Source organism: Onychomys torridus, chromosome 8 (genome assembly GCF_903995425.1).
Source record: "Onychomys torridus chromosome 8, mOncTor1.1, whole genome shotgun sequence".
NCBI lineage: Eukaryota > Metazoa > Chordata > Mammalia > Rodentia > Cricetidae > Onychomys > Onychomys torridus.
The window spans coordinates 60950557-60973458 of NC_050450.1; the positions used below are offsets into that span (position 1 = coordinate 60950557).

At 52.4% G+C, this 22902-nt stretch overlaps 1 protein-coding gene across 2 annotated transcripts; it reads right to left on the bottom strand.

Annotated features, from left to right (window-relative positions):
• Nucleotides 1-1356: 1356 nt before the first annotated feature.
• On the bottom strand, nucleotides 1357-22551 carry Smtnl2 (smoothelin like 2). Of its 2 annotated transcripts, XM_036197255.1 has the most exons (8): nucleotides 22103-22551; nucleotides 14419-14506; nucleotides 13514-13753; nucleotides 13324-13399; nucleotides 12298-12477; nucleotides 11310-11427; nucleotides 10852-11003; nucleotides 1357-2430 (listed from the first exon to the last, which is right to left on the bottom strand). In XM_036197255.1, exons 1-8 carry the CDS (start codon nucleotides 22490-22492, stop codon nucleotides 2304-2306), a joined length of 1371 nt encoding a protein of 456 aa, XP_036053148.1. In that variant the 5' UTR covers nucleotides 22493-22551; the 3' UTR covers nucleotides 1357-2303. The 2 variants fall into 2 exon arrangements, with proteins under 2 accessions (XP_036053148.1, XP_036053149.1); XM_036197256.1 differs by lacking the exon at nucleotides 13514-13753.
• Between the last annotated feature and the right edge of the window lie 351 nt (nucleotides 22552-22902).

Below are 22902 nucleotides of genomic sequence, written 5' to 3' on the forward strand. Positions count from 1 at the left end.
CAACACAGAAAAATGTTTTCAAAATACAGATATCTCAGAATGTCTTGAGGTCGAGAGGACTTTTCTATCTCCCTCCAAGCCTTGAAGCGTCATGCTTTGTCTTAGATGTGATCAACTTTAAAGTCCCCTCCCCTTCTCTGAGACACAGTCTTACTATGTAACCCAAGCTGGACTGAATCTCAGAAGCCCCTTTCTCCATCTCCTGAGTGCTTGGATCATGAGTGTGCACCACCACACCTGGTCCAAAACATTAGACTATAACCCTACACACACACACTCTCACACGGGCTACAAACAAGATCATCATGAAACAACCCTAAATAGACCTAGTCTGTAATATTCTGAAGGTGGGACAACAAGGGACACCTATCCTGAGAAGCAGTTCCTTGCCCCAGTAAGACCTGCTGTATTTTATGTGCAGAGGCACAAGGCCATGTCTGCCACTCAGGAGAGCTTGGTTTGCCATGAGTGAGTAGTCAGTGACATATAGGCATGCTGTTTATAGAGCCCTAGTGTGCCCTCGTTGGCTTTAAGTTTGAAACCCTAAGCCCCAGTATGTGCCTCTGCTAAGAATAGGGCTCTCCAAGACTACAAATGCTGAGAGAGCCAGGAAGGGAACGGTTCCCACTGTGGGAAAACCCAAAAGACGGAGCAAGGCTACAGCCTGAGCAAGCAGACCCACTGAAGATACTATTCAAGTCATGAGCAAGTTCTGCCGTAGAGCCCCAGGGGTCCCTGAGGACATTCTGTCCTAAATACCCAACACCTGGGACACAGGGGCGACCCCACAAAAGCGCACTGACACTTAGAGGGAGTTCCATGAAATGAAGGCCTGTATTAAGTCCTTCAAGGGAGGTTTTAAAAGTCTGTGGCTAAAATCCAACTCGATTATAAAATGAACCTCCAGTCTTGGGGAAGAACAAGCTAAGGGCTGCAGCTTTGTGAATCTAATGGTTTTCCTATTTAAATTCCACTGCCAAACACCTGTGAAATGAAATCAGCACTCCTTGATGGTCCCATGAAAGGGACCACCCCAGGGGTAAGAGGTGGGGCTCAGTGGCGAGAACTTGCCTGCACAGTCAAGGACCTGGGTTCTACCCCACCCCACCCTCAACCCCTTGCATTGTAAAAAAAAGAAAGAAAGAAAGAAAGAGAGAGAGAGAGAGAGAGAGAGAGAGAGAGAGAGAGAAAGAAAGAAAGAAAGAAAGAAAGAAAGAAAGAAAGAAAGAAAGAAAGAAAGAAACACACACACACACAAAAATGACCACTTAAAACCATCAACCCTGGGCCACTTTTTATCATAATATATTTGCTAAGATCTAAGGGACAGATCTGCAGGAGGTAAATTTTCTGTTCACAATCCTTCAACAACATAGAGACGGCTGAGGGACAAGCACATTGGTAGACAGCATAGGTCATTTTTCAGCCTCTCAGGCACGTGGCTTTCAATACATACACAATTAAGGTATGGTTTCAGTAGATCCTTGTTTAAATACATCCAGTCTCCTATTGCCCAACCCTGCTCCCCATTTCCCAAACAGAAATAACAAACCCAAGCAAAGGTTGACACATCTTTTATGTACAAACAGCTTAGTGGTACAGATGAAATCCTTTTCATAAATACCTGGAGCGAAGGGGAACTCTCTCAGCTGGAAGGATCCTAACCTTCCTCCTTTGTACTGTCCAGGTAACCTTCTCTTAACTGAACACTTGGGGGGAGGGGTCTCCTGGGAATGGCAGAAGCCCCTCTAGACCTAGGTAGGAACCTTGCCACCTCCCCATAGAGGAGAGGTGATGTGAAGGTCATCTGCTATCCAGGACCTGGGTGTGATTAAACTGTTTCTTCCCAAGAACTTGAGTCTGTTTCCCAGCAGTGGCCCAGAGGAAGGGGGGAAAGGGGACCCAAAATAGTGTGAGGAAGTAAAAAAAAAAAAAACTCTGGGTGTTTTGATTAAAAAAAAGAAGAAAACTTGATAATCAGTGGAACCTTGTCAAGCCAATGTATCAAATTCACCAGAGGGAAAAACACAGCAATTCCCTGCAGGAAGATCATCACTTAGCACCAATTTCTCTGACTCTAGAGGTTTTCCTTTGCCTTCCAGCCCTTGGCTGTGAGAGGCTGTGGGGCTCAGCTTAGCCTCATCAATACTTTCAATCAGTAACTGAGTGTGAGGGGCACGTGGTCACACGCCATAGGACAAAATAGCAGCTCACACCACAGAGGCCCCCTGGGGGTCATGCTGCCTGGGGGGGCCTGAGTGACCCCACAGTCTTTTCTTCCTGGCCTCTCCAGGCTGCCAGCTTCACTCAAAGCGACGCAGGTGGTTGTAGAGAGACTGCACGTAGGTGAAGACGCACATAGGGTCCGGCTTGCGGCCCATCACCATCATATCCTCCACTTCGATGAGGCGTTCACAGTTGGCCAGATTCCTGAAACAAAAAAGCCCTGTCAGAGCAGGATCCTGGCAAACAACCATCCCCACAACTGGGCTATTGTCACTGTCCCCAAATTCTCCAGGAGCCTGAGGCGTTCAAGTGCACATCAAAAGAGAACAGGAGTACTCCAAGAGAACCTTGGGAACTGAGGAGTTCATTTCCCAGACTCCCACAGCCACAAACCACCTATGGAGTTCATACAGAAGTAAAGATATCACACATGTTATCATGGGGCAAGTCAGCAAGAACTGTGAAACAAAGGTAAAATGAAAGCAAAATGATCAATTCACCCATCTTCTGCCTCAAGCAGTATGCATTTATTTGTTTAGTTGGTTAGTTAACTAGTTAGTTGAGAGTTTTTGAAATGAGAGCTTGCTGAGTAGCCCAGCCTAGCCCTAAATTCATGACCCTCCTGTCTCAACCTCCTAAATGACAGGATTATGATCATGTGTCTTCATGCCCAGCTCTGACATAAATTTTAAATAAAAAAAATTTAAAAAACCACATGACCCAGGGGATGGAGAGATAGCTCAGGGCTTAAGAACACTTACTGCTCTTCCAGAGGACCCGAGTTCAGTTCCCAGTGCCCATATCAAATGACTCACAACCACCTGTATCTCCAAGGGATCTGACTGCTTCTGGTCTCCTGGGGCACATAACTACATGTAGACATGTAGACAAATACTTCTATACATAATTTTAAAAATTTGAGAAAAAAAAAGGTGGGGGGAGTTGGAGAGATGGCTCAGAGGTTAAGAGCACTGGCTGCTCTTCCAGAGGTCCAGGGTTCAATTCCCAACAACCACAGGTTGGCTCACAATCATCTGTAATAGCCTGCAGGCATACATGCAGGCAGAATACTGTGTAATTAATAAATAAATAAGTAAATAAGAAATTAAAAAAAAAAATACCTTAATCCAGTCAGGCATTGTGGCCCACAACTTTAATCCTAGCATTTGGAAGGCTGATGCAGATGGATCACTAAGTTGGAGGCCAGCTTGGTCTACACAGTGAGTTCTAGGCCATCCAGAGTAACACAATGAGACCCTGCCTTAAAAACAAAACAAAGCAAACATGACTATGGGGCTTGCCTTGCAAACACAAGGACCTGGTAAAATCCCTCAAAACCATGTTTTTGTTTTTGTTTTTGTTTTTGTTTTAAAAAAAAAAAGAGCCAGGTGTGGTGGTGCATATCCAGCACTGGGGGATGGGAGAGGCCATTAAGAGACAAATCCCTGGGGCTCACTGACCAGCCAGCCTAGGCTGCTTGATGAGCTCCAGGCACCTGAGGAATGACATCTAAGCTGTCCTTTGGCCTACACACATACGTGCACACACACACACACACACATGATCCACAGTAAGGAAGGTGATTTTAACCATGACTCACAAACACATAATGCTATTGACCCTCTGTAACCACAGATTCTGCATTCAAGGATACAACACACCTTGTATCAAAAATACTAAAGACCTGATGCCCTCTTCAGTCATCTTTGGGCACCTGCATATATGTGAGCGTGCACACACAGACACATATACACACACATAAATAAAAATAAAATAAATCTTAAATACATATTTTTTAAAAGTGTATCAGTACTAAAAATGTAAACTCATCAGAATAGCTCCCGAGGAGATGGCTCAGTGGGTAAAAGTATTTTCTATGAGAGCACAAAGACCTGAGTTCAAATCCCCAGCATCCACATAAAAAGCTGAGCATGGATGCACATGCTTTTAACCCCAGCACTGCAGGAGCAAAGACCGGCAGACCCCAGGAGTTCATTGGCTAACCTGCCTAGCTGAAATGGTGAGCTGCCAGTCCAGTGAGAGACCCTGTCTCGAGTCCCTAAGGCAGAAAGCAATAGAGGAAGACACCATCATCTACCTCTGGCATCTGCATACACACACCTGGGTACACACAACCATACATTCATGTGCATACCCCCTCCTCTCTGCAGAGCAGATAATGGGGAAAAAAAGAGGCTGGATATGAACTATAAACTGCCAGCTCAGATGCCAACACTGACAATCCATTCCCTAAGCAGGCAGTCAGGATCTACCCCTGCTCATCTGACTCCCAGCAGGCTTGTTGGAAGACTACGATTTCATATTCTCTTTATGTACCCTGCCGTCCAAAGCCCAGCCAGATGGGAGACCCCAGCAAGCCAGGGATCCTCAGACCCATCCCAGAACTTGCAGCCAGCTCAACACAATTCATGCCACACTATTACAGGACAGATCCCTGAGCTGCGTGCCCCCAGACAAAGACTGTAACATTAGCACTGCTGGGCTCTGCTCTGGAGAGCTGGCCAGAGACCAAATGTCAAAGCGAAATGGAGACATCTGTCCCGGATCCCATCCCCGCCTCTCGCCTCCCCCTGGGGCCGCAGAGGGTGACTTGTATGGGAACCCAGAGGTCACATGGAGGTGACAAGTGAGTTTGGCACCCTTTCTCCCCCAAAACAGACCAAGGCAGGCCTTGGTGTCAGAAATGTCGGCATGCAAGGGTGTTCTGTGGCCAATAATTAAAAATTCTTGAATTCTTCAGAGGCTGGGGACCTGAGTTCATCTTCCAACCCTATCACTTGTCATCTGGTATCCCAGCCCCATATTGGAGGGCAAACCTCAGCTTCCCACATACTCGCTCTCAAGCCTGCTATTCAGAAACACCCAGGTGCATTCAAACCACCCCCAGATGCATCCAGAGGGTCATCACTGTCGGTGGTATCTTCGACGGCCACTTTGATGGTCTCTCATGTTAAGTGAGGACAGCCCTGGAAGCCCAGGACCTTAGCTTTGGAAGAAAACTCACACATTACCTTTTCCCCACAAAGGCTCTCCCTCCACATGTTCCCCCTCCCCCAGGCCCAGGACTGTTCTGACCCCTCTACAGGAGGCCACCAGGAACTTGTCCCTAAGGCACAGATGCTCCTTTGCTTCCTTGTACATTTTACTTCTTACTCCCACAGGATTGTTCTTGGCTAACTTTCCCCCACCACAAGAAACCCTTTCACATGCTGGACTAGAACCTTTGCACCTGTATCTTACCCTGAACTGAAATGAGTGTCCCTAATTGTCCTTCACAGGGCACAGAATACACTCTGAGTGCCTTCTTACTCCTCTCTAGCCCACCTCGTGGTTATTCAGAGTTGCTGGCTTGTTCCAGATGTTCCTGACCTGTGCAGAAAGACATCAAGCAAGCTCCTCCTTCCTTGTAGAGGCTTCGAACATGCTCCAGCCAACACCCCCATGTCCTGCTCAGGAAGCAAGTCTTTCAAATGAGGGTAGCCACAAAGATGGAAGGGAAGGCCTCATCCGGGCACCACCCTCTACTGTCCTGATGGCAAGACATGGACAAGATGCTGTTCTTCCCTGCAGGCAAACGGAGAACCAGTCCCCACCCCCTCCCTCTGTTGCTTCTGAGTTGAGCAGATGGGGGTGGGTGCAGTTTCTAAGCAGAGAATCTCAGCACACAACATGCAGCCACCATCTCTCAGCACTTTCTTTTCTAGACCACCTCTGCCCTTCACTCCCTTCCTTCTCTGAGATCCAAATTCTCCAGCTTCCAGGTCCAACACCATCCCTGTCTTTGACGCCATTGTCTGACCTACAGCTGACACTTCCCTTTCACCCCAACTTGTCCCTGCAGATAGAACATGTTCCTTCGGCTGGGGGGCTGGGCAGTGGTGGCGCATGCCCTTGACCCCAGCACTAGGGGCGCAGAGGCAGGTGGATCTTTCTGAGTCCGAGGCCAGCCTGGTTTACAAAGCCAGTTCCAAGACAGCCAGGACAGAGAAACTCTGTCTTGAAAAACCAAAAAAGAAAAAAAAAAAAGAAGAAGAAGAAGCATGCTCCTTCAGAGACACTGTGGTGCCAGCCTCAGTGGCAACAATACTCCTCAAACTGCCAAATAGGAAAGCATGGGGACACTTGCTTGAGTGTGCTGCAAACCTCTCTCTCGGGAGACGGAATACAAGATAGCGGTGGCTACTGCTGACTTTATCAAAAGATGTAAGTCTCGAAACATTAGAGGCCCCAATTGGCCTTTACATTTTATCTTTTTAAAGGTGTCTTTGTTAAAATGACCCAAGCTTGTTTTAAATAATCCAAACTACATGGAGAAGCCCACAGAGCTCGGATGACTTCAAATGTCACCCCACAGCATGAAGCAAGGATGACATTGGCTTGGTAAGACGTACCTTGAAGAATTTCTCTTACTTTTTATTGTACCTTCAGCTACCCCAGGCCACAGAGGAGGGGCTGGGGGTAAAGTTTAAGACTGTCCTCAATGCAGACCAGGGGTGGGACTGCTGCCTCCTGTCTTGTTTTAGACAGAGACACATGGGCACTACAAATAGCGATCAAGCCCCTTCTGCTGGGTGTAACTGGAGAGCAGGCGCGCATTCCGTGCAGGGCAAGTGGGATGCCTTGGGCTGCGCGTCCTGCGGCTTCCTGCAGCTTCCTGTGCTATGAGCAGGGGTGAGAAGGAGTGGTGCAGAAGGGTCAGGCACCCGCCCTACTTTGCCCCTTCCATAAAAGGAGCTGCTCTGCCCCTGGTTCCAGGCCCTGAACACCTGTCAGGCAAGGGATGCTTCTGCTGTCAGCAAGGCATCACTCACACAGATTAGGACACAAGGAACCTCTGGGCCCAGAAATTACGGAAGGGAGGGGCAGCATACACATTTACCCAAGGTTCCTGGTGCATTTTGTGCCCTGAAGAGACAGACTTGCTCATGGAAGGTTCTGGAAACATTCCTTTCCTGGATGAATAGTTTGAGAACACGATCAGGTTCTCTCTCTTTTAAAGGTCATGCCTTGGTTGGACATCCGGCTCCTCTCAGCTCAGTCTGTTTGCTCCCAAAACTGTCTTTTTGTGTCTCCCAATCCAATCCTGATGGCTTTCAAGAGTACCATGTATCCACCCAGATGCTGCTGGCTAACCTAAGATGCGGACATTGGTTCCAATATCCTCAGGCAGGTGTCCCATGCAGACTTTCTAGCCGGCTACTGTCCAAGAAACCAGGGATCCAAGCAGCTGCCTTCCCAGGAGGCCCTGGGAGCAAGCCCACCTCCACAGCCCTCTCTCCCTTGTACCTGAGCGATAATTTCACAGATGACTCATAAGGGGAGGTATCTTCCCAGGCGCTGAGTAAGCTCCCCACACAGACCTGCCTCTGATGGCCCTCCCCACACTTTGCTGTCTGCCAGTCTCATCTCAGAGACCCCATCACACCCTGATCCCCTCCCCAGCTGGGAACAAACTCAGGCCACAGGGAGGGAGGAGGAGGGCCAAGGTCCTATCCTGCTGTTTGCTTGGGGAGAGAAGGGAGACAAAGCCTGGCCCAGTCACCACCCTCCCCCCCCAAGGTTGAGAATAGAAGAAACATCTGTTCGGTGTCTGGAGACTGCCTGGAGACTGCGCTCGCAAACCTCCTGCTGAGAAAGCCCGTCCTAGAGGCGCTCTGTCCTAACTGCTTAGGGAAGCTGTGTTCCTTAGAACCTGGGGCACAGGGCCACCATCACATTGCCCAAGACTGTCCCTCTTCCCGCTACAAGCCAGTTGGAGCCAGGTGACCAAAGGTGGCCAGGGCATAAGCTGGCATTGCTCAGCCCTCTAGGCTTCAAGAATTCTGTAAGCCAAGCATGGCCTCTCAGACTGGGGTGAGTTTGGGGGTACCTGAGTGGGAGCCCTGATCCCACACACTCTAGTCTGATTTTTGACAGCTGCCATCCCTGAGTTTCAAGCAGCTGGGCCTCTTCCTATGAACCACCCCTCCCGACATCAAGCCGCGACACTTGGCTTCAGTCCACCATCGTCTGGATCCAGTTGCATAACACACTCATCCAAGCTGTTTCTGCTATTAGGATGACAGCTAATCCCAGGCAGCCAAGAAAGGGAAGGCTTTGAAAGTACACAAGACATTCCTCTGACCCCAGAGGGACCTAGAATCCAAATCAACACAACTGGCATGGGCCCCTATGCCCAAGCCCCCAGGCTGAGGAGTTCCTACCCAGGGCTCCCATTCTACCCCATAGTGAGCACTTCCGTCCTAGAGAGGGACAGTGGCTGTGCCTCCCAGTGAGCTTCCAACACCAAACATGGGTTAAGAGACCCTTTATCACCATCGCTCCTTCCCTGTCCAGGCTCAGGTCCTAGTGTGGAGGGCCAGGACTGGGTGCTGGGGCTAGACATAGAATAAAGATGGGGCCTCCTTCAACCCAGTCACTCAAGGACAAGTGAAGATGGGCGACTCCAGGCTCAACCAGGACAAACATGGTCCCTCAGAGGCTGCAACATAGGCACAAAGGCATAATGAATAGTACATTTGGAGTTGTCCTTCCTTCCCTCTGTGCTTCAGAAAGCATCAGGGAGCCCCAAGTAGTGCCATCTGTGCCCTTCTCTCGGCCTCGGAGCCTGTGATGATGACCCTGGAGCGAGGAGGAGCAATGAGGTCAGAGGTTCATCTGGGCAGGCCCCTCCCAGGTCAGAGTAAGTGGTGGATGCATCCTCATGTCCGCAGCTTGGATCATCTCTGGTAGCCTCAGCACCAGCAACAGCAAGCTGTCCCCACACTGCCCCCCTAGGAGTAAGTAATCGACAGTAATAGGCAATGCCAGGTTTGAATCTGGCTTGTGTTCCCCCAAACCGTGCTGAGGTAGTGTTGAGAGGTAGTGCGGCTCTGGAGAGGGTGCTGCCCCACCGCACCTTTCCGGGTCTCCTATCCCTGCCCACACCCTCAGAGCCTTCATAAGACACACACACACACCCCCGAGACTGCTCTTTTCTGTTGTTAACTGGACTGGATTTAGAAGCCCCATGGGGGCCCCTCCTCTGGGTGTGTCTGTGAGAGCATTTCCACACAGGCATAACTGAGAAGGGAGGACCCATCCTGAAGGTGAGTCGCTCAGCCTTATGGGCCAGGGTCCCTGGACCAAGTAAGAAAAAGAAAATGCATGGAGCCGAGCACCAGCATCCGCCTCCTCTCTCTGCTTCCTACCTGGGGATACAATGTAACCAGCTGCCTCATACTCCTGTTGTCTTGCTTCCCTCAAACTGTGAGCCACAAAATAAAGATAGATGAGTAAATAAATTAATAAATAAATAAATTTTTTAAAAGTTCCTTTAAAACCTTCTTCCCTCTGTTGATTTTATCAGATACTCTGTCATAGCAATAAAAAGTAACTAACACACACCCTGCCCACCTGGAATACACACCCTATCCAGCTGGAATACACACCTGGGACCCACAGGGTCCTGACAACTCTTATGCTCCAAGGGTGGCTCTTAGCCAAGAACCAGATCCCAAACGGGTTTTCCAAGCACATCCTGATCCCAGAACTGCACTCCCTTCCCTCAGATCCTCTCCCTATGAGTGGGACATACAAGTGTCATGGTTTGAATATGGCTTGCCCCCACCCAAGCGCATGTTGAGGCCTGATCCCTGCTATGATTGATGGTGTTGAAAGGTAGTGGGGCTCTTAGGAGTCATTTAGACATCAGGAATCCACCCTTATGCAGGGATTAATGTGGTTCTCACAAGAGTGGGTTAGTTATCTCAAGAAGAGGTTGTTATAAAGTGCCATGCGTCCTTTGTCCCGCCTCTCTGACTTGAGTGACACCTGGCCTTCGGCTTTCCATCACAAACTGAAGCATCATGCAACCCTCACCAGAAGCCAGGCAGACCCCAGCACCATGATCTTGAATGTGCAGCCTACAAAACCAGGTACCGGGGAGGTGGTGGTGTTTGCCTTTAATCCCAGCACTCTGGAGGCAGAGGCAGGCGGATCTCTGTGAGTTTGAGGCCAGCCTGGTCTACAGAGTGAGTTCCAGGACAGGCTCCAAAGCTACACAGAGAAACCCTGTCTTGAAAAAACAAAACAAAACAAAACAAAAACAAAACAAAACAAAACAAAAAACAGGTACCGAAATAAACCTCTTTATGAATCACTTAGCCTCTAATGTCCTGTTACAACAAAATAAATAAGCCTGAGTCCAGAGATAATTTCACAGTCCGTGCTATGACAGTATTTAGGAAAACACTACCTACTTTTTATAATATACCAGGCAATCCCAGGTTCCTGCTGAGGACCTCAAAGACACCAGCCTGAGGGATGTACACAGTGCCCCTGCCCCACTGCCCCTCGGGCTCTGTCTGTGGCTGGTCCCAAACTGTACAGCAGAGGCTAAACACCCAGCAAGGAACAGCAGAAACAGCTCCAACACTGAGTAACATCCTCACCAGCTTCAGTCTCCCCATTTATATAAAGAAAGACAGACAGACTGGATGGCCTCAAGGTCCCTCAGCTCACTGTCAAGTGCTGTCCTGTATGTCCTGACCTTACTACCCAGGGCAGAAATTGTGCTCAGGGTCTGTGCTGGGACCAACAGCCAGTGGGACCTGCCATACTTACTCAGCCATTGTGAAGGCCAGTTCAAAGTTCTTCTGCCGCTGTGTGGGGCTCAGGGCATTATAGTCGAAGGCATCAGGAAAGAATGAGTGTACCAGGGCACAGAAGGCCATCCCATCACTCCAGCTGGAGGAGAAGTTCTGCAGGTCCACGTGCTGCAGCAGAGAAGGTGGAGGTCAGCAGGGACCCCCCACTCCTGGCACCCAATTCAACTCTGAGCAGATTCTCCAGCCCCAACCCACTGAGCAAAGAACAGCAATGTTGCTGGGCCTCACCTTTCGAGGGGCAGGCACTACACCAGTCTGCTCAGGTAGAATTTCTAAGCACATGTTGTGGGTAGCTTGGGTACCACTCAGGAAGCACGAGCCTCCTGGTTCCCATCCCTCCCTAGCCTGGCAGGATTTTGCCCTGCCAGCAAGTCAAGGGCAGGCGAGACACCTGGCTTGCCTCGGCCCACTCACCTGGTAGCCCACAGTCTTGCTGCGGCACCACTCCAGCAGGATCTGCTTGATGCTGCTGGCACTGGCCACGCCGAAACTCTGCGACCTCTTTAGTTTGGCCCTGGTCTCACCTTTGCCCCTGTGGAGAGAGGGCAAGCATGCTGTGGGAGCCAATGGAGAGAACATTCCTATATCTTCTGGTCAGTACTCAACCCACATGCTACAGCCACAGCACAGTGCCACACACCAGCCATGCAGCCTCCTATCCACACCCAGCTTTCTAGGACCCCTGTGAATAGTCCCACATGAACCAGGGATCACTGGGTCATCCTGAGACAGAGGATGTGAATGGCATGGACCTCTTGCCCTCTTCCTGAACATCCTTTTCCATCCCTTTCATCCTGCTTCCTTCTTGGCTCCCGAAGTTCCCAAGGGCAGGTTACTGGGTCAGTGGGAGCCTCCTGGATCATCACAGAAGCATGAACAGCAACCTGCACTCAGCAGACATCAATGCCATGCCCTGGCAAGAGCACTGGATACATCTGCAAAGGAGGCTGTGGTCCAAGGACTTCCTCTCTAATAAGGAGTGGCTGGTGAGCCCCTGGGTCCCACTGTGTCATTTATTCAGTCCTCAAGCAAAACCAGCCCCACAGCTAGGCCTCCCCTGTCAGGCTCCCTGGCCATGCCCAGAAAATGAAGAAGTGCAAAGATGGCCTACGAACACTGGTGGAGCAGAAGACTGAGCTACCTGCAAATGGAGGGGGGCATCTCTCACTAGCCTGGCCTGGTCCCAAGCCCCATCGCCCTTTTCTCCACTACAAAAAGAACTCCTCACCCTCAGTCACCTCTATAAAGCAGCCCTGACCTTGAGCTCTGCCTGAGAGATCTGATCTTGGGAACACCCCACTGGGAAACAGCCATGGCCCCAGCAAGCCTTGCTAATGAGCACGGCTGTGGTCGGGCTTGCTCTGGGAGCCCATCAGGCTAGTTTGGGGGTGAATATCCATACTTGCTTGCTGTATCCTGCTCCCACTTCTCAAACAACGCCTTCCGAGCCTGGGCCCCTGAGGTACGGGGCAGCGTCTGCGACCTCACCAATTCCCTGCGACGCTCTCCCTGGCGAGGGGCCTCCGTCATAGCTGGAGGCTGCGAGGATGGAGGTGACTGCGGCGGGGTCACCAATGGAGGGCTGAGGAGAGAATCATGAAGTCAGGAATACAGAACTGGCCTTCACTAGGCACTCCCCTGGGCCCCAGGTAGAGTATGCATACATACCGAGTGTGCATAAGACAGCCTATACCTATGACAGACCCCTAGACCTTGGAGGGGCTGTGGGGGAGCAGGTCCCACCTGCTCAGGTCCCAACTGGTTTTGCAGGTTTTCTGAACTGAGCTGCAGTTAGTTGGTGGCATGCCTGGCCAGCAAGCCCAACTAGGGAGGTAGAGTGGGCCTCTCTCAAGTCACAACAACCAGCCCTTAGTAGGTGTCAATGCCTAGGGAGAGCAAGGGGTATACCCCAGAGCCAGACCCAGGCCCCCTCCTCCACCACAGCTAGATAGGACCCTCTTTGTTCTCCCCTGGAATAATCTGCCAGGAAGTCACAATTCTCCTTTTATCATTAAAAAAATATATATATCCATCTTGCTACCTGCCCCCATTCTTACTCCCAGTCAGTCAACTGAAGTTAGGCTTACCCCAAGGGAAAGCCCTGCTGTCTGCCTAACCCTGCAACTCCCTAGGCACCTGCTCTTCCTGGGACAGAAAACACCTCACTCGAGGTCCCCCAGCCAGAACGGAGAACAGAAAGTCAAATGTCATCCTGCCTCCCCTTCCTCCCACAGAGTCTGAGATGCGCCCCCCAACCACCATCACACCTGCAACTTTTTAATGGACTTGTTTTGAAGGTCAGAGAAGTTGACCGAGCTGCAACCAAGCCTCTACATACTAACCTGGGTCACCTCCCTCCCCAGCTCCAACCCCGCCTGCCAGCCCAGAGAGACCCAGGCAGCTCAGGTCCCAGGCAGAGCAGACTCACCTGTCCTTGTTCCTGCCTGCTGTCGCCGATCCATACCCAGGGCCAGACAAAGACCGCACGAAAGAGGAATTCTTCTCTATAGGACCAAGGAAAGACAGAAACAGGGAATGAATGTGGTGACAGAGGAGGGCTGGGGTCTGACCTGGGTGTCCTAAATCTCCTGCCAACCCCCACACCACTCTGTTCATACCAGTGGGACTAGGAGTCCAGGGGCTGAGGGCTTCGCTCGGGCTTGGGCTGAAGCCCCCCAGAATGGCAGCAGATGTGGGTGATAGAGCTGAAGCTGAGGTCTCCCCAGAGAATTTCTCAGAGACTCGGGTGACCGCGGTGACAGGCTGGTGGGGCAGCCGCAGAGAGAGGCTCACAGGGCGTGGCCTGGGGAGCTCTGGGACTGAGGAGGTTTGAACCTCAGAGGATCCGTTGGCTGAACCTGTAACATGTAACCAACCGGGATAAGCCAGCTGTGGCAGCCATAGAAGCCTGATTGCCCCACATTCTGGTAAGGAGGGCTTTTAGCTCCCAGAGCCTTCCTCCCAGCTCCTTCAGGAAGCCTCCCTGACCACTCCAGCCTCCCTTACCTCCATTACCACGTAAGTCTTACTGCACCACTCAGACCTGATTCTCCTCCACTTCCCCAGATTGCCAACTCAGGGAATAACTAAATTACCTATCAGTCCACCCATGTCTATGAATGGACGATTTCTCAGCCTCTGTTTACTTTCTTCCAGAAATAGAGAAGCTCATTCCCTTGAACTCCTACTTCTCAGAGTATTTTATTTAGTTTAGTTTAGTTTTGTTTTTGTTTTTGTTTTTTTGAGACAGGGTCTGGCCTAGATGTCCTGGAACTCACTATGTAGACCAGGCTGGTTCAAACTCACAGAGATCCGCCTGCCTCTGCCTCCCAAGTACTGGGGATTAGAGGCATGCACCACTATGCCTAGCTCTCTTTATTTTAAAAGTTCTCCCCTTCAGTCTCACTGCCTGGTAGGGTTCAGTCTCAAACATGCATCCCCACAGCCAAGAGATGGCTGGCACAGATGCCTGGCTGAGGCTCTGAAGCTACCCAGCCACCTCCCTTCTTCCATACGTTCCTACCTGTACTCAGCTGGTGTCCATTCTCCATGATGCATGAGTTCGAAGCTCGTCTCCCCTCGAGATCACCAGCTTCATCATGTTCCACGCTCTGTGGAGGCACCAACACCACTGACCTATCAGTGGGAGCCAGCCGCCCACCCCAAAGCCCCATCAACTGCCCACCCTAAAGGTACTTCCCCAAATCCCTTCTGGCTCTGGTGGTGAAAACCTCCTTCACTTGGGGAAGAAAGGATCCCCCAGGAGGTACAATGGTGAGCAACAGCTCAGAGAAAAAAGATGAACCTGCCTATCTCCACAAACTTCAACAACCTGAGAGCCTCATCTCAGAGCCCAAGAAGGCTGAGGATAAAGGCTGCAAGTTCAGAAGCAGTGTGTTAGGTGTGCACGTGCGTTTCCACACACACACACACACACACACACACACACACACACACACACGCACATCAGATGATGTGTGGGAGGACCAGGCCTCTGTCCCCCACAGCTAGGACTGTCCGCATGAAAGAAGCAGATATGGTGAGGTGTGAGGTCCTTTGGGGCCAAAGATGGACAAGGTGCCAAGTAACCCTGAGGCTTTTCTGACAGACACAGCAACACAAGAGTTTCCCCCAGACATACAGTGTGTACAGATCTCGTGGCTTCACGCACCCTCCAGCCTTCCAGGGCTACAGCAGGGCAGGAACACAGGAACAAACACCAAGAGGGGGGTGTCAGGGGAAATCCTGGGATCTCGGCCGAGCTGCCTGGACCATAGTCCATCTCCTCTGGGTCTCAGATCAAAAACAGGGGGCAGGCTTTGCAAGTGGCATTTAGGCATCTAACAAACATCAGGTCCATTTTACAGGTGCTAACCAGGGTTCAGAGAGGGTACCCACTGCCTATGGATGTTATTGGGGGGTGGGGGCAGCTAGAACATGTAACCAGAGGAAAATGCCTCCCACCTCTCCCCAGCAAAGGTGTGACAGGTTTAGAGTGTCTGTGGAGATGAGGTTAGGGCAATCAGCCTATTAAAAGGGGGACAGAAGCAAGCTGTCCCTAACCTGGAGTTCTGCTAAAATCCCGTACTGGGTAGCCCGAGTGGTTGGTTGGCTGCGCCTCTCCGATCCTTCCAGGCTATTCCTCCGACCCACAGGCTTCCCAGACAATGGTTTGTCCCTCTCTCCAGGTGAATCGGGTCTTCCTACAGCCAGTGTTGGAGGTGCCCACCCATGCAAGCAGGGACCTGGGCAAGCAGGTCCACAGATGGTACTGAGTCAGCTTGGGATACCTAAGGCAGTCTGCCTCCCAGGGACAAAGAGGGTTCTCTGAGGCAATGGACCCAAAGCCAGTCCTCTATGAGCTAGGTGCCCAATGACAGAAGCTATTCCCAGGAGAATGGCTGGTGGCAACAAAACCAGAGAGGCCTAAAGGCCCCAGTATTGTGACCCCACAAGACTCTGCAGCTCAAGCTACATGTCTGGGGTTGCTGGACTTAATCAAGGAGTCCTCGGTGTGATTTAGGAGCATACTTCAGAAGCCAGCAAAGGTGGCATTGAAGAAGACAGATAACCACAAGTTAGTCCCACAGTCCCCGAAGGAGAACTAGGGCCAAAGGTGTGAGAAGGCCAAGGGCAAGAGCTCTATGCTTTGGAGAAAAAGGAAACTGGCCGGCAGAGTGAGCAGATGTGAAGGCAGGAAGGACGCCACACCTCTTCCAAGCTCAGGCTTGGGGCCTGAGTGACAAGAAGGTCCGCTGAGGAATGTTGGGGAAGGGTGGGCAAGGATTTCGATTCTGGGCAAGATAGTGTAAGGGGCACCTGGGACATCAGGTAGCATATCTGAGACCAAGTGTAAAACAAGGGAAGGACAGGGCTGGAGAGATGGCTCAGTGGTTAAGAACACTGACTGCTCTTCCAGAGGACCCTGGTTCAATTCCCAGCACCCACATGGCAGCTCACAACTGTCTGTAACTCCAATTCCGGGAACCCGACATCCGTGGCAAAACACCAATGCACATAAAATAAAAATAAATAATTAAAAATAAAACAAAAACAAAGGAAGGATGGGTGATAAGGAAACAGTCAAGGCCTCCATCAGCTCCTGGGAGCCCTTCAGATAAGCACCTGCTTGTCAGGGAGCAGAGAAGGCTGTCTGCCAGGATGGGGAAGAAACCCAGCAGGAGGTTGAGAGAGCCAGGAAGAAACCGCGTCCAAAGGGAGCCTGAGGTCAAGGAAAAGAAAGTCAGGCTGAGAAAATGTGTCCATTGTGTTTAGCCAAGGAGAGGTCACTGGTGATGGTAGAAACTGAATCAGAGGTATGGAGGGCAGAGAAAGAGACAGGCTGGGGAGAAGCCAAGGGAAGAATCTATGAGCCTCGGCTGCATATGCTCCCCCAACTGGCAAATCCTGGTCATGTGACAAGCCAGAGAAGGGGGGGGCCAGCTTTCCCAGGATGGAGAGACAGAGCCACACTGACAGGCTAACAGACTCTGGTAAAGTGAGGCAACCATCTGTAGGGTGGGGTCCTGGGGAGGCAACAGAGGACAGAACCCAGAGCACTGTGTTTTAGACAGGAGGAGACCCCCTCGATTTCTGATCTAAGAGGGGAGAGAGCCAAGCCCGCCCTCAGGTTCACAGGGAATTTGCCATCTCTTGCACTCCAGAACTTGTGGGGAGGGGCACCTCTAGAAGCCTGGTACTAAGTCAGCAGTGGGAAGAGAACCAGCCATTCCAGCTGGAAGCCCAGCCTCCACAGTCACCAAGGCCAAGCAAGCAGCAGCTCTGGGGTCTCTGTATCCCCCACCCTGACCCTCCCCACTCTTGCCCAGCAGGTTCCACAGGTCTAGAGAGGGGCCTCAAAGGGCAGCCTGGTGATGAAATCATTTTCCCAGGAATGTAAGTATCTACAACCCCCACCACCACCATAGACACCTGTCCCTGCACATTAGAGGTCCCCACCCCCCATGGTACCCCAGGGGACTGGACAGAAGTAGCTCCTACATCTCAGTATTGGCCAGATTCCTGCTAAGTAAGTGGTCTCTACAAAGAGGAGGGTGGGGTATGGGGCCGAGCCAGGACTCCCAAGTTCCCCTGCTTCTGACTCCTCTAGTCCCAAAATGCAACCACTTCTGGCCTGGGAAAAGGGCTCTGCTATGCTTCAGGCCAAGGAGCTATTCTAATACAACCTCCTAACCCATTACCAAACAGAGGGAGGCTAGCCTGGTGTAGTAGAAAGGGGCTCCCGAACTCACACAATGGCTGAGGCAGTGATCAAAACCACACCTGAGGCCAGGGGTCCCTTCCTGCCACCCAGGGCTCTGTCCACAAAGCACCTGGCCTTGCAGAGGATAACTCAGGACAAGTGTTCCGTCCCAGGGGATGAGCCCCACTGGATGCGTCTCAGCCAGATGGCGGGAAGAAAAAGGCATAAAGCCTGAGATGAACACCCAGTGGGACTTTTGCAGATGGCAGAGCCCCAAAAGGAAAGGCCTGAGCCCAGCTTGGGCTAGAGCAAGCGCTTTTCATAAACCCTTGCCCACTCTGAGGCTGCTAATCTGTTCCCCCGGTAGCCACTGCCTTCCTGTTTGAGGCAGCCTGGCCCAGGCATAGCTGGGGGAACCCTCTGTGTGCTCACACCAGAGCAGAAATCACAGTGGAGCCCCAGGGCTGGGGATGGGTCCTGTTGAGCTGGCCTCCTACTCCCACAGCCTCAGCTCTGTTTTCGGGAAGGGGAGGTGCCCGGTGAGGGAGCCCAGGCCTGGGAATTCAGCGGGGGAGGCAGGGGACAAGAAATGAGACCCTCTTGTTGGGAAGTTTTTGACATTTTTTTTTCCCCGAGGGAAGGAACAGCATTGCAGGACCAGAATATGGGAGCTCACGTGTGGGCCCAGCACAACCCACACAGGGCAGAACCCCTGTCTAGAATGGTTAAAACTACTGCCCCAGCCCATCTCCACTCACACCCCAGCTTTTGAGGACTCGATCCAAACTTCTCCCCAAAGCATTAAGCCCCCTTATCACACTGGCTCTGGGAAAGGCAGGCAGATAAGGCGAGTCTGCTTTCTCTCACCATGAAGCCTCTGACACCCGGCTCTTGGCAGTTAGTACCGAGGGACTGTACTGCTTTGACCATGGGGACCCAGAGGCTCCAGCTTAGCTGAGGATGACATCTCCAGGGAACAATTCACTGCCAGGGAACAATTCACCGCCAGCCTCCTGGGCCTCGGCCTGACCTCAGGCTGCAGCCACCCACCCCAGCCTCCTGGCTCAGATGGACAACAGCAATGCAATGGCTCTTCAGACAGTTTTGTTAACCAGATCAGCTAGCCTGTTCACTGCACTGGCCAAGAAGCTGGGCCAATTCCCTTTGGTTTATTATTTTACTTTTAATTATATGTACGGGGGGGGGGGGGGGTGCCAGTACCTGCAGAGGACAGAGGCATTGGATCCCCCTGAGCTACAGTCACAGGCAGCTGTGAGCTACCTGATGCGGGTGCTGGAAATCAGGTCCTCTGCATGAGCAGTGTGTACTCTTCTGTTCGTGTTTTGCTTCTGTTTTTTCAAGACAGGGTTTCCCTGTGTAGCCCTGGCAATCCTGGATCTCACTCTGTAGACCAGGCTGGCCTCGAACTCACAGAGATCCGCCTGCCTCTGCCTCCCAAGTTCTGGGATTAAAGGCATGCACCACCACCGCCCGGCTCACACCTTGGTTTAAACACCAGGAAACTGAGGCCCAACTGAGAGGAAATGTTTCAAAGTATTTCCTGTCTGCTCTAAGCAAAGTGCTTGTCTCTCAGATCTCCTGCAGACAATCCTCACTGGTTATCTCACTACACTGCCCGGGACTCTCCCTCCTCCAAGGCTTCCTTGACCATCTCTTAGTCACATGCTGTTAAGGTCTGTGTGTTCAAAAATGAATGAACTGGCCAGGTGGTGGTGGTGGACACCTTTCATCCCAGCACTTGGAAGGCAGAAGCTGGAGGATCTCTGTGAGTTTGAGGCCAGCCTGGTCCAAAGAGTGAGTTCCAGGACAGCCAGGACTGTTTCACAAAGAAACCCTATCTCAGGGCAGGGAAAAAGTGGTGGATGAACTGACCAACTCCTTTGGCATATCTCCATTGCTTCCTGTGTAGGGATGGTAGAGTACCTGCCTCCACAAGGTCTGGCCACAAACCAAGAGGAGCAGCCACCACTGGCTTGTAGTACACGGTGAGATCCTCACACCAACCCGTCACAGCCGTGGACTATGAGAAACCACACAGCCCTCCTGTATGCACCCATCTGGTACTCTGTCCATCATCCTTGCTCAAGACCAAGCTGTACTCTCTACCTTCAAGTAGCTCAGAGCCTGTGTGGGCGCTCCTGTAAGGGTGGACAGCCATCTGTACATCTGGGGGTCAGACAAAGGGAAGCAGCCTCAGGCCCAAAGAGCTGGTGGCCAAGCTCTGTGCAACCTCTAGGGCCATCCTGCACCCACAATGCTCAGCTGTACTTGCTGCTCACTGTCCCAGGGCCTTTCTTGGGTCCTCAGACTACTCTGCAGCTCCTGGGCCTTTGTCCTTGGCCCCAACAGGCTGGAGCATCCTTGCAGACCCAGCCTCTTCCATAAGTCTCCCCAGCATAAATCTCTGCCTCTGTTTCATATCCAAAGAGCACCCTGCCTGCTGACTCCTACTCTGGAGCTCATGTCCCAGACAGCTCACCCACACACCACAGCCTCAACTCAAGACTCATCATTTCTGCTTGACCCATCACAGTTAAGTTGCCTATGGTGGCTAATTCCCTAGAATTGAGACATTCCCTCTTAGAAGGAAGGGGCTCATAAAACTTGAGAAACTCTCTGAACACAGGAGGCTTGGAAGCTAAGAAAGTTACAAGACTCACTGGGCCCTTCCCTGGGGTTACATGAACAGTAAACAACCGATGGAGAGAGAAGACTCTCTGGCAGAGCTCCAGCTCCGTGGATGCAGCTTCCATGAGTCATCACCCATGCTAGTGTGGGCTTTTGATGTTACACCCATGCTCCTGTTAATAACCCCAATAAACTAATTGGTTCACCAAGCCAGTCCTGGGTGCTCTCTTTGGAGGAAATAGATGTCTGTTCACGTCTCCTGGGGAAAAGTCACAGGCTCATCTCCATTCACCCTCTAACCCACCATCCATCCCTGAGGGAGGGTACGAGGTCCAAGCAGGACCCTGTTCCTCCCCCACTCAGCTCCCCCATCCCCCTACCTGATGAACATGGCAAATCCCCCTTTTAAAAAGTCCTAACTGGAGAAACACACACACAAGCGTTCTCGCACCCGCACTCATGTGGGATTCAGATTCTTTTTCTTAAAACTTGACCAGCTGCCTCTGCAAGTTACAACTGGGTGTTAAAACTGGAGAAACAAATGATGACACAGTGTAGTAGGCACACGTGAACTCACAGTAGCAATTTTATACCAGGGATACATGACTCATCATACTCATAGGGCAGATTTAAGTGTTTCCATATTTCCAGACATTTCATATGGAACATTGGGACACCAGTTCTGCCCCCAGGAAGCCTATCTGCCTCACGCCAAGGGCTTCACACTCACACCTCCCTTATACCTCTGAAGGCTCCACTCCAGCTTGTGAGCACTTTTGGCCACTCTGAGGCAGCATCGACGGTAAGATCAGAGCCTCCATCATCAAGCTCTCCTCAAATACACGCTACAAAAAGACCAGGGTCTGGACTAGGGCAGCTCTGCTCATGCTATAACCACTGCTCAGGCCAGGGCCATCTCCACCCAGGCTGAGACCTCCAATGGCAAGCAAGGACTTATCTGATTCCCTCCTCCGAGACCCACAGCAGATCGGAGAGCCCTGAGAGAATGCCCTGGGGCAGGGGGCAGGTGCAGAGTACTCAGTCAGACCCCGGCCCTGGAAATCCACCGCCAGAGCACATTCCCGGTCAAGATGGAAAATCCCACCTAAGGGCCACTGCATACACCATGGAAACATTCTAACCAGGCCCTGCCACTCCAGGAGGCCGTGCCCAAAGTAGTAAGACTGGTCCACACCAGCCTCTGCCCAGTCACTGACCCCAGAAATCTAGATGCTGCTAAAGGCCAGTCCCCCCCCCCCCCCACTCCCTGTTCCCAGTAAGCGATCTGCCCCCTGCAATGTGAGTTCCCAAACACAGTTGCTGAGCAGCCTGGACCAGACTGCACCCACATGCATACCCACACACACCGGCAACTCAACCGGGGTTAATCTACAACCAGAGTGGTCAGGCCTCAGTGAAGCAGCAACGCCGAACGCGTGAATAGAGCCAGTGTAGGGGGCAGGTAAGGGGTGCTGGCCATTCCAACTCGCAGGTGAGGGCCCAGGCGACAGTGAACCATCAAAGACCGAACCTTGGCGTCCAAACTCTTAAAGTCATGGGGCAAAAAGCAGAGGACAGATCTCAAGGCAAACGCCACCTGGCTCCAAAGTAAGGAGAGGTTCAAGACAGGTGCAGAGAGCCAACTAAAACAATGTTTCTCCTGTTCTTTCCAGCTCTGGTGTAACCCCGGTTACCAGGTCCCAGCGGCAGGTGGAGGTATAGCTCTCAGACCAGAGGACGCTCGCAAGCGCACGCACTCGTAGCCGAGGGGCGGCACTAACCTACCCCGTCCCACTCCCTCAGGCACGCTCCCATTCGCTCACCACACCCCGCGCGCTGTGCCCAGGGAGCTCACCTGGCTGCGACCGGACAGCGAGAAGGTGGCGTGGCTGGAGAAGCGTGCGGTGCCCAAGCGGGGCGCGCGATCTGTACCTGCGCCCGTAGGAGGGGGACTGGGCGTGCCCGGTGCAGGGGACACACCAGTCGCTAAGCCCAGCGCCTCCACCTGGCGCGTCAAGCGTTCGAGCTGCGCCTGCAGCCGCTGGTTGTCCCGCTGCAGTTCGGCCACGGTGCGAGCTAAGGGGCCGGCCAGGCGCAGCGCCTCGGCCACGCGCCGCTCCACGCCGCGCTGCAGCCCCTGCATGTCCTCGTGCAGCGCACGCACCGCACCCTCCAGCGCCGCCTCGTAGCGGCCCAGCGCCTCGCGCACCGTGTGCGCCTCCTCGGCGTCGGGGGTCGGCTCCATGGCCGAGAGGCGCGCACCGATCGGACAGCAGGCAGGAGGCGGGGGACGACGAGAGATCTGCAGCTTCTTGCGGCAACTGGCGGGCAGCGGCTGGCGGCGCCTAAGGGGCGGCCAGAGGGGCGGGAGCAGGGCGGGGCAGACCCCGAGAGCCCCGGGACTGGGCGCCGCGTGGGGAGGCGGGGCCGAGTGGGCGGGACAGCCCGCTCCCGGACACCCCGCCCCTAGGGACTCGCCCCGCTGGTGAGGGATGGCTGGCCCCAGAGGTACCCGTGGAAAACTCACTCTCTCTCTCTTTTGCAGGGTCGCGGATCCCTGGAGGAGTAAGGAGTCCCATACTCCCTTAACCCGAGAGGAGTGGTGTGCGGCCCAGGGAAAGAGCTGGGACCCACCGGAAGAAGGCCCTCAAATGG

Bases quoted from the DNA above. Each gene is read 5' to 3' on its own strand.
- Smtnl2 (XM_036197255.1), bottom strand. From the start codon at position 22,492: ATGGAGCCGACCCCCGACGCCGAGGAGGCGCACACGGTGCGCGAGGCG. The intron at 14,507-22,102 runs GTGAGCTCCCTG...GTGCCTCCACAG, and splicing joins CGCTGTCCGGTCGCAGCCAG to AGCGTGGAACATGATGAAGC. The intron at 2,431-10,851 runs GTAAGTATGGCA...TTTTTGTTTCAG, and splicing joins CTGGCCTTCACAATGGCTGA to GAATCTGGCCAACTGTGAAC.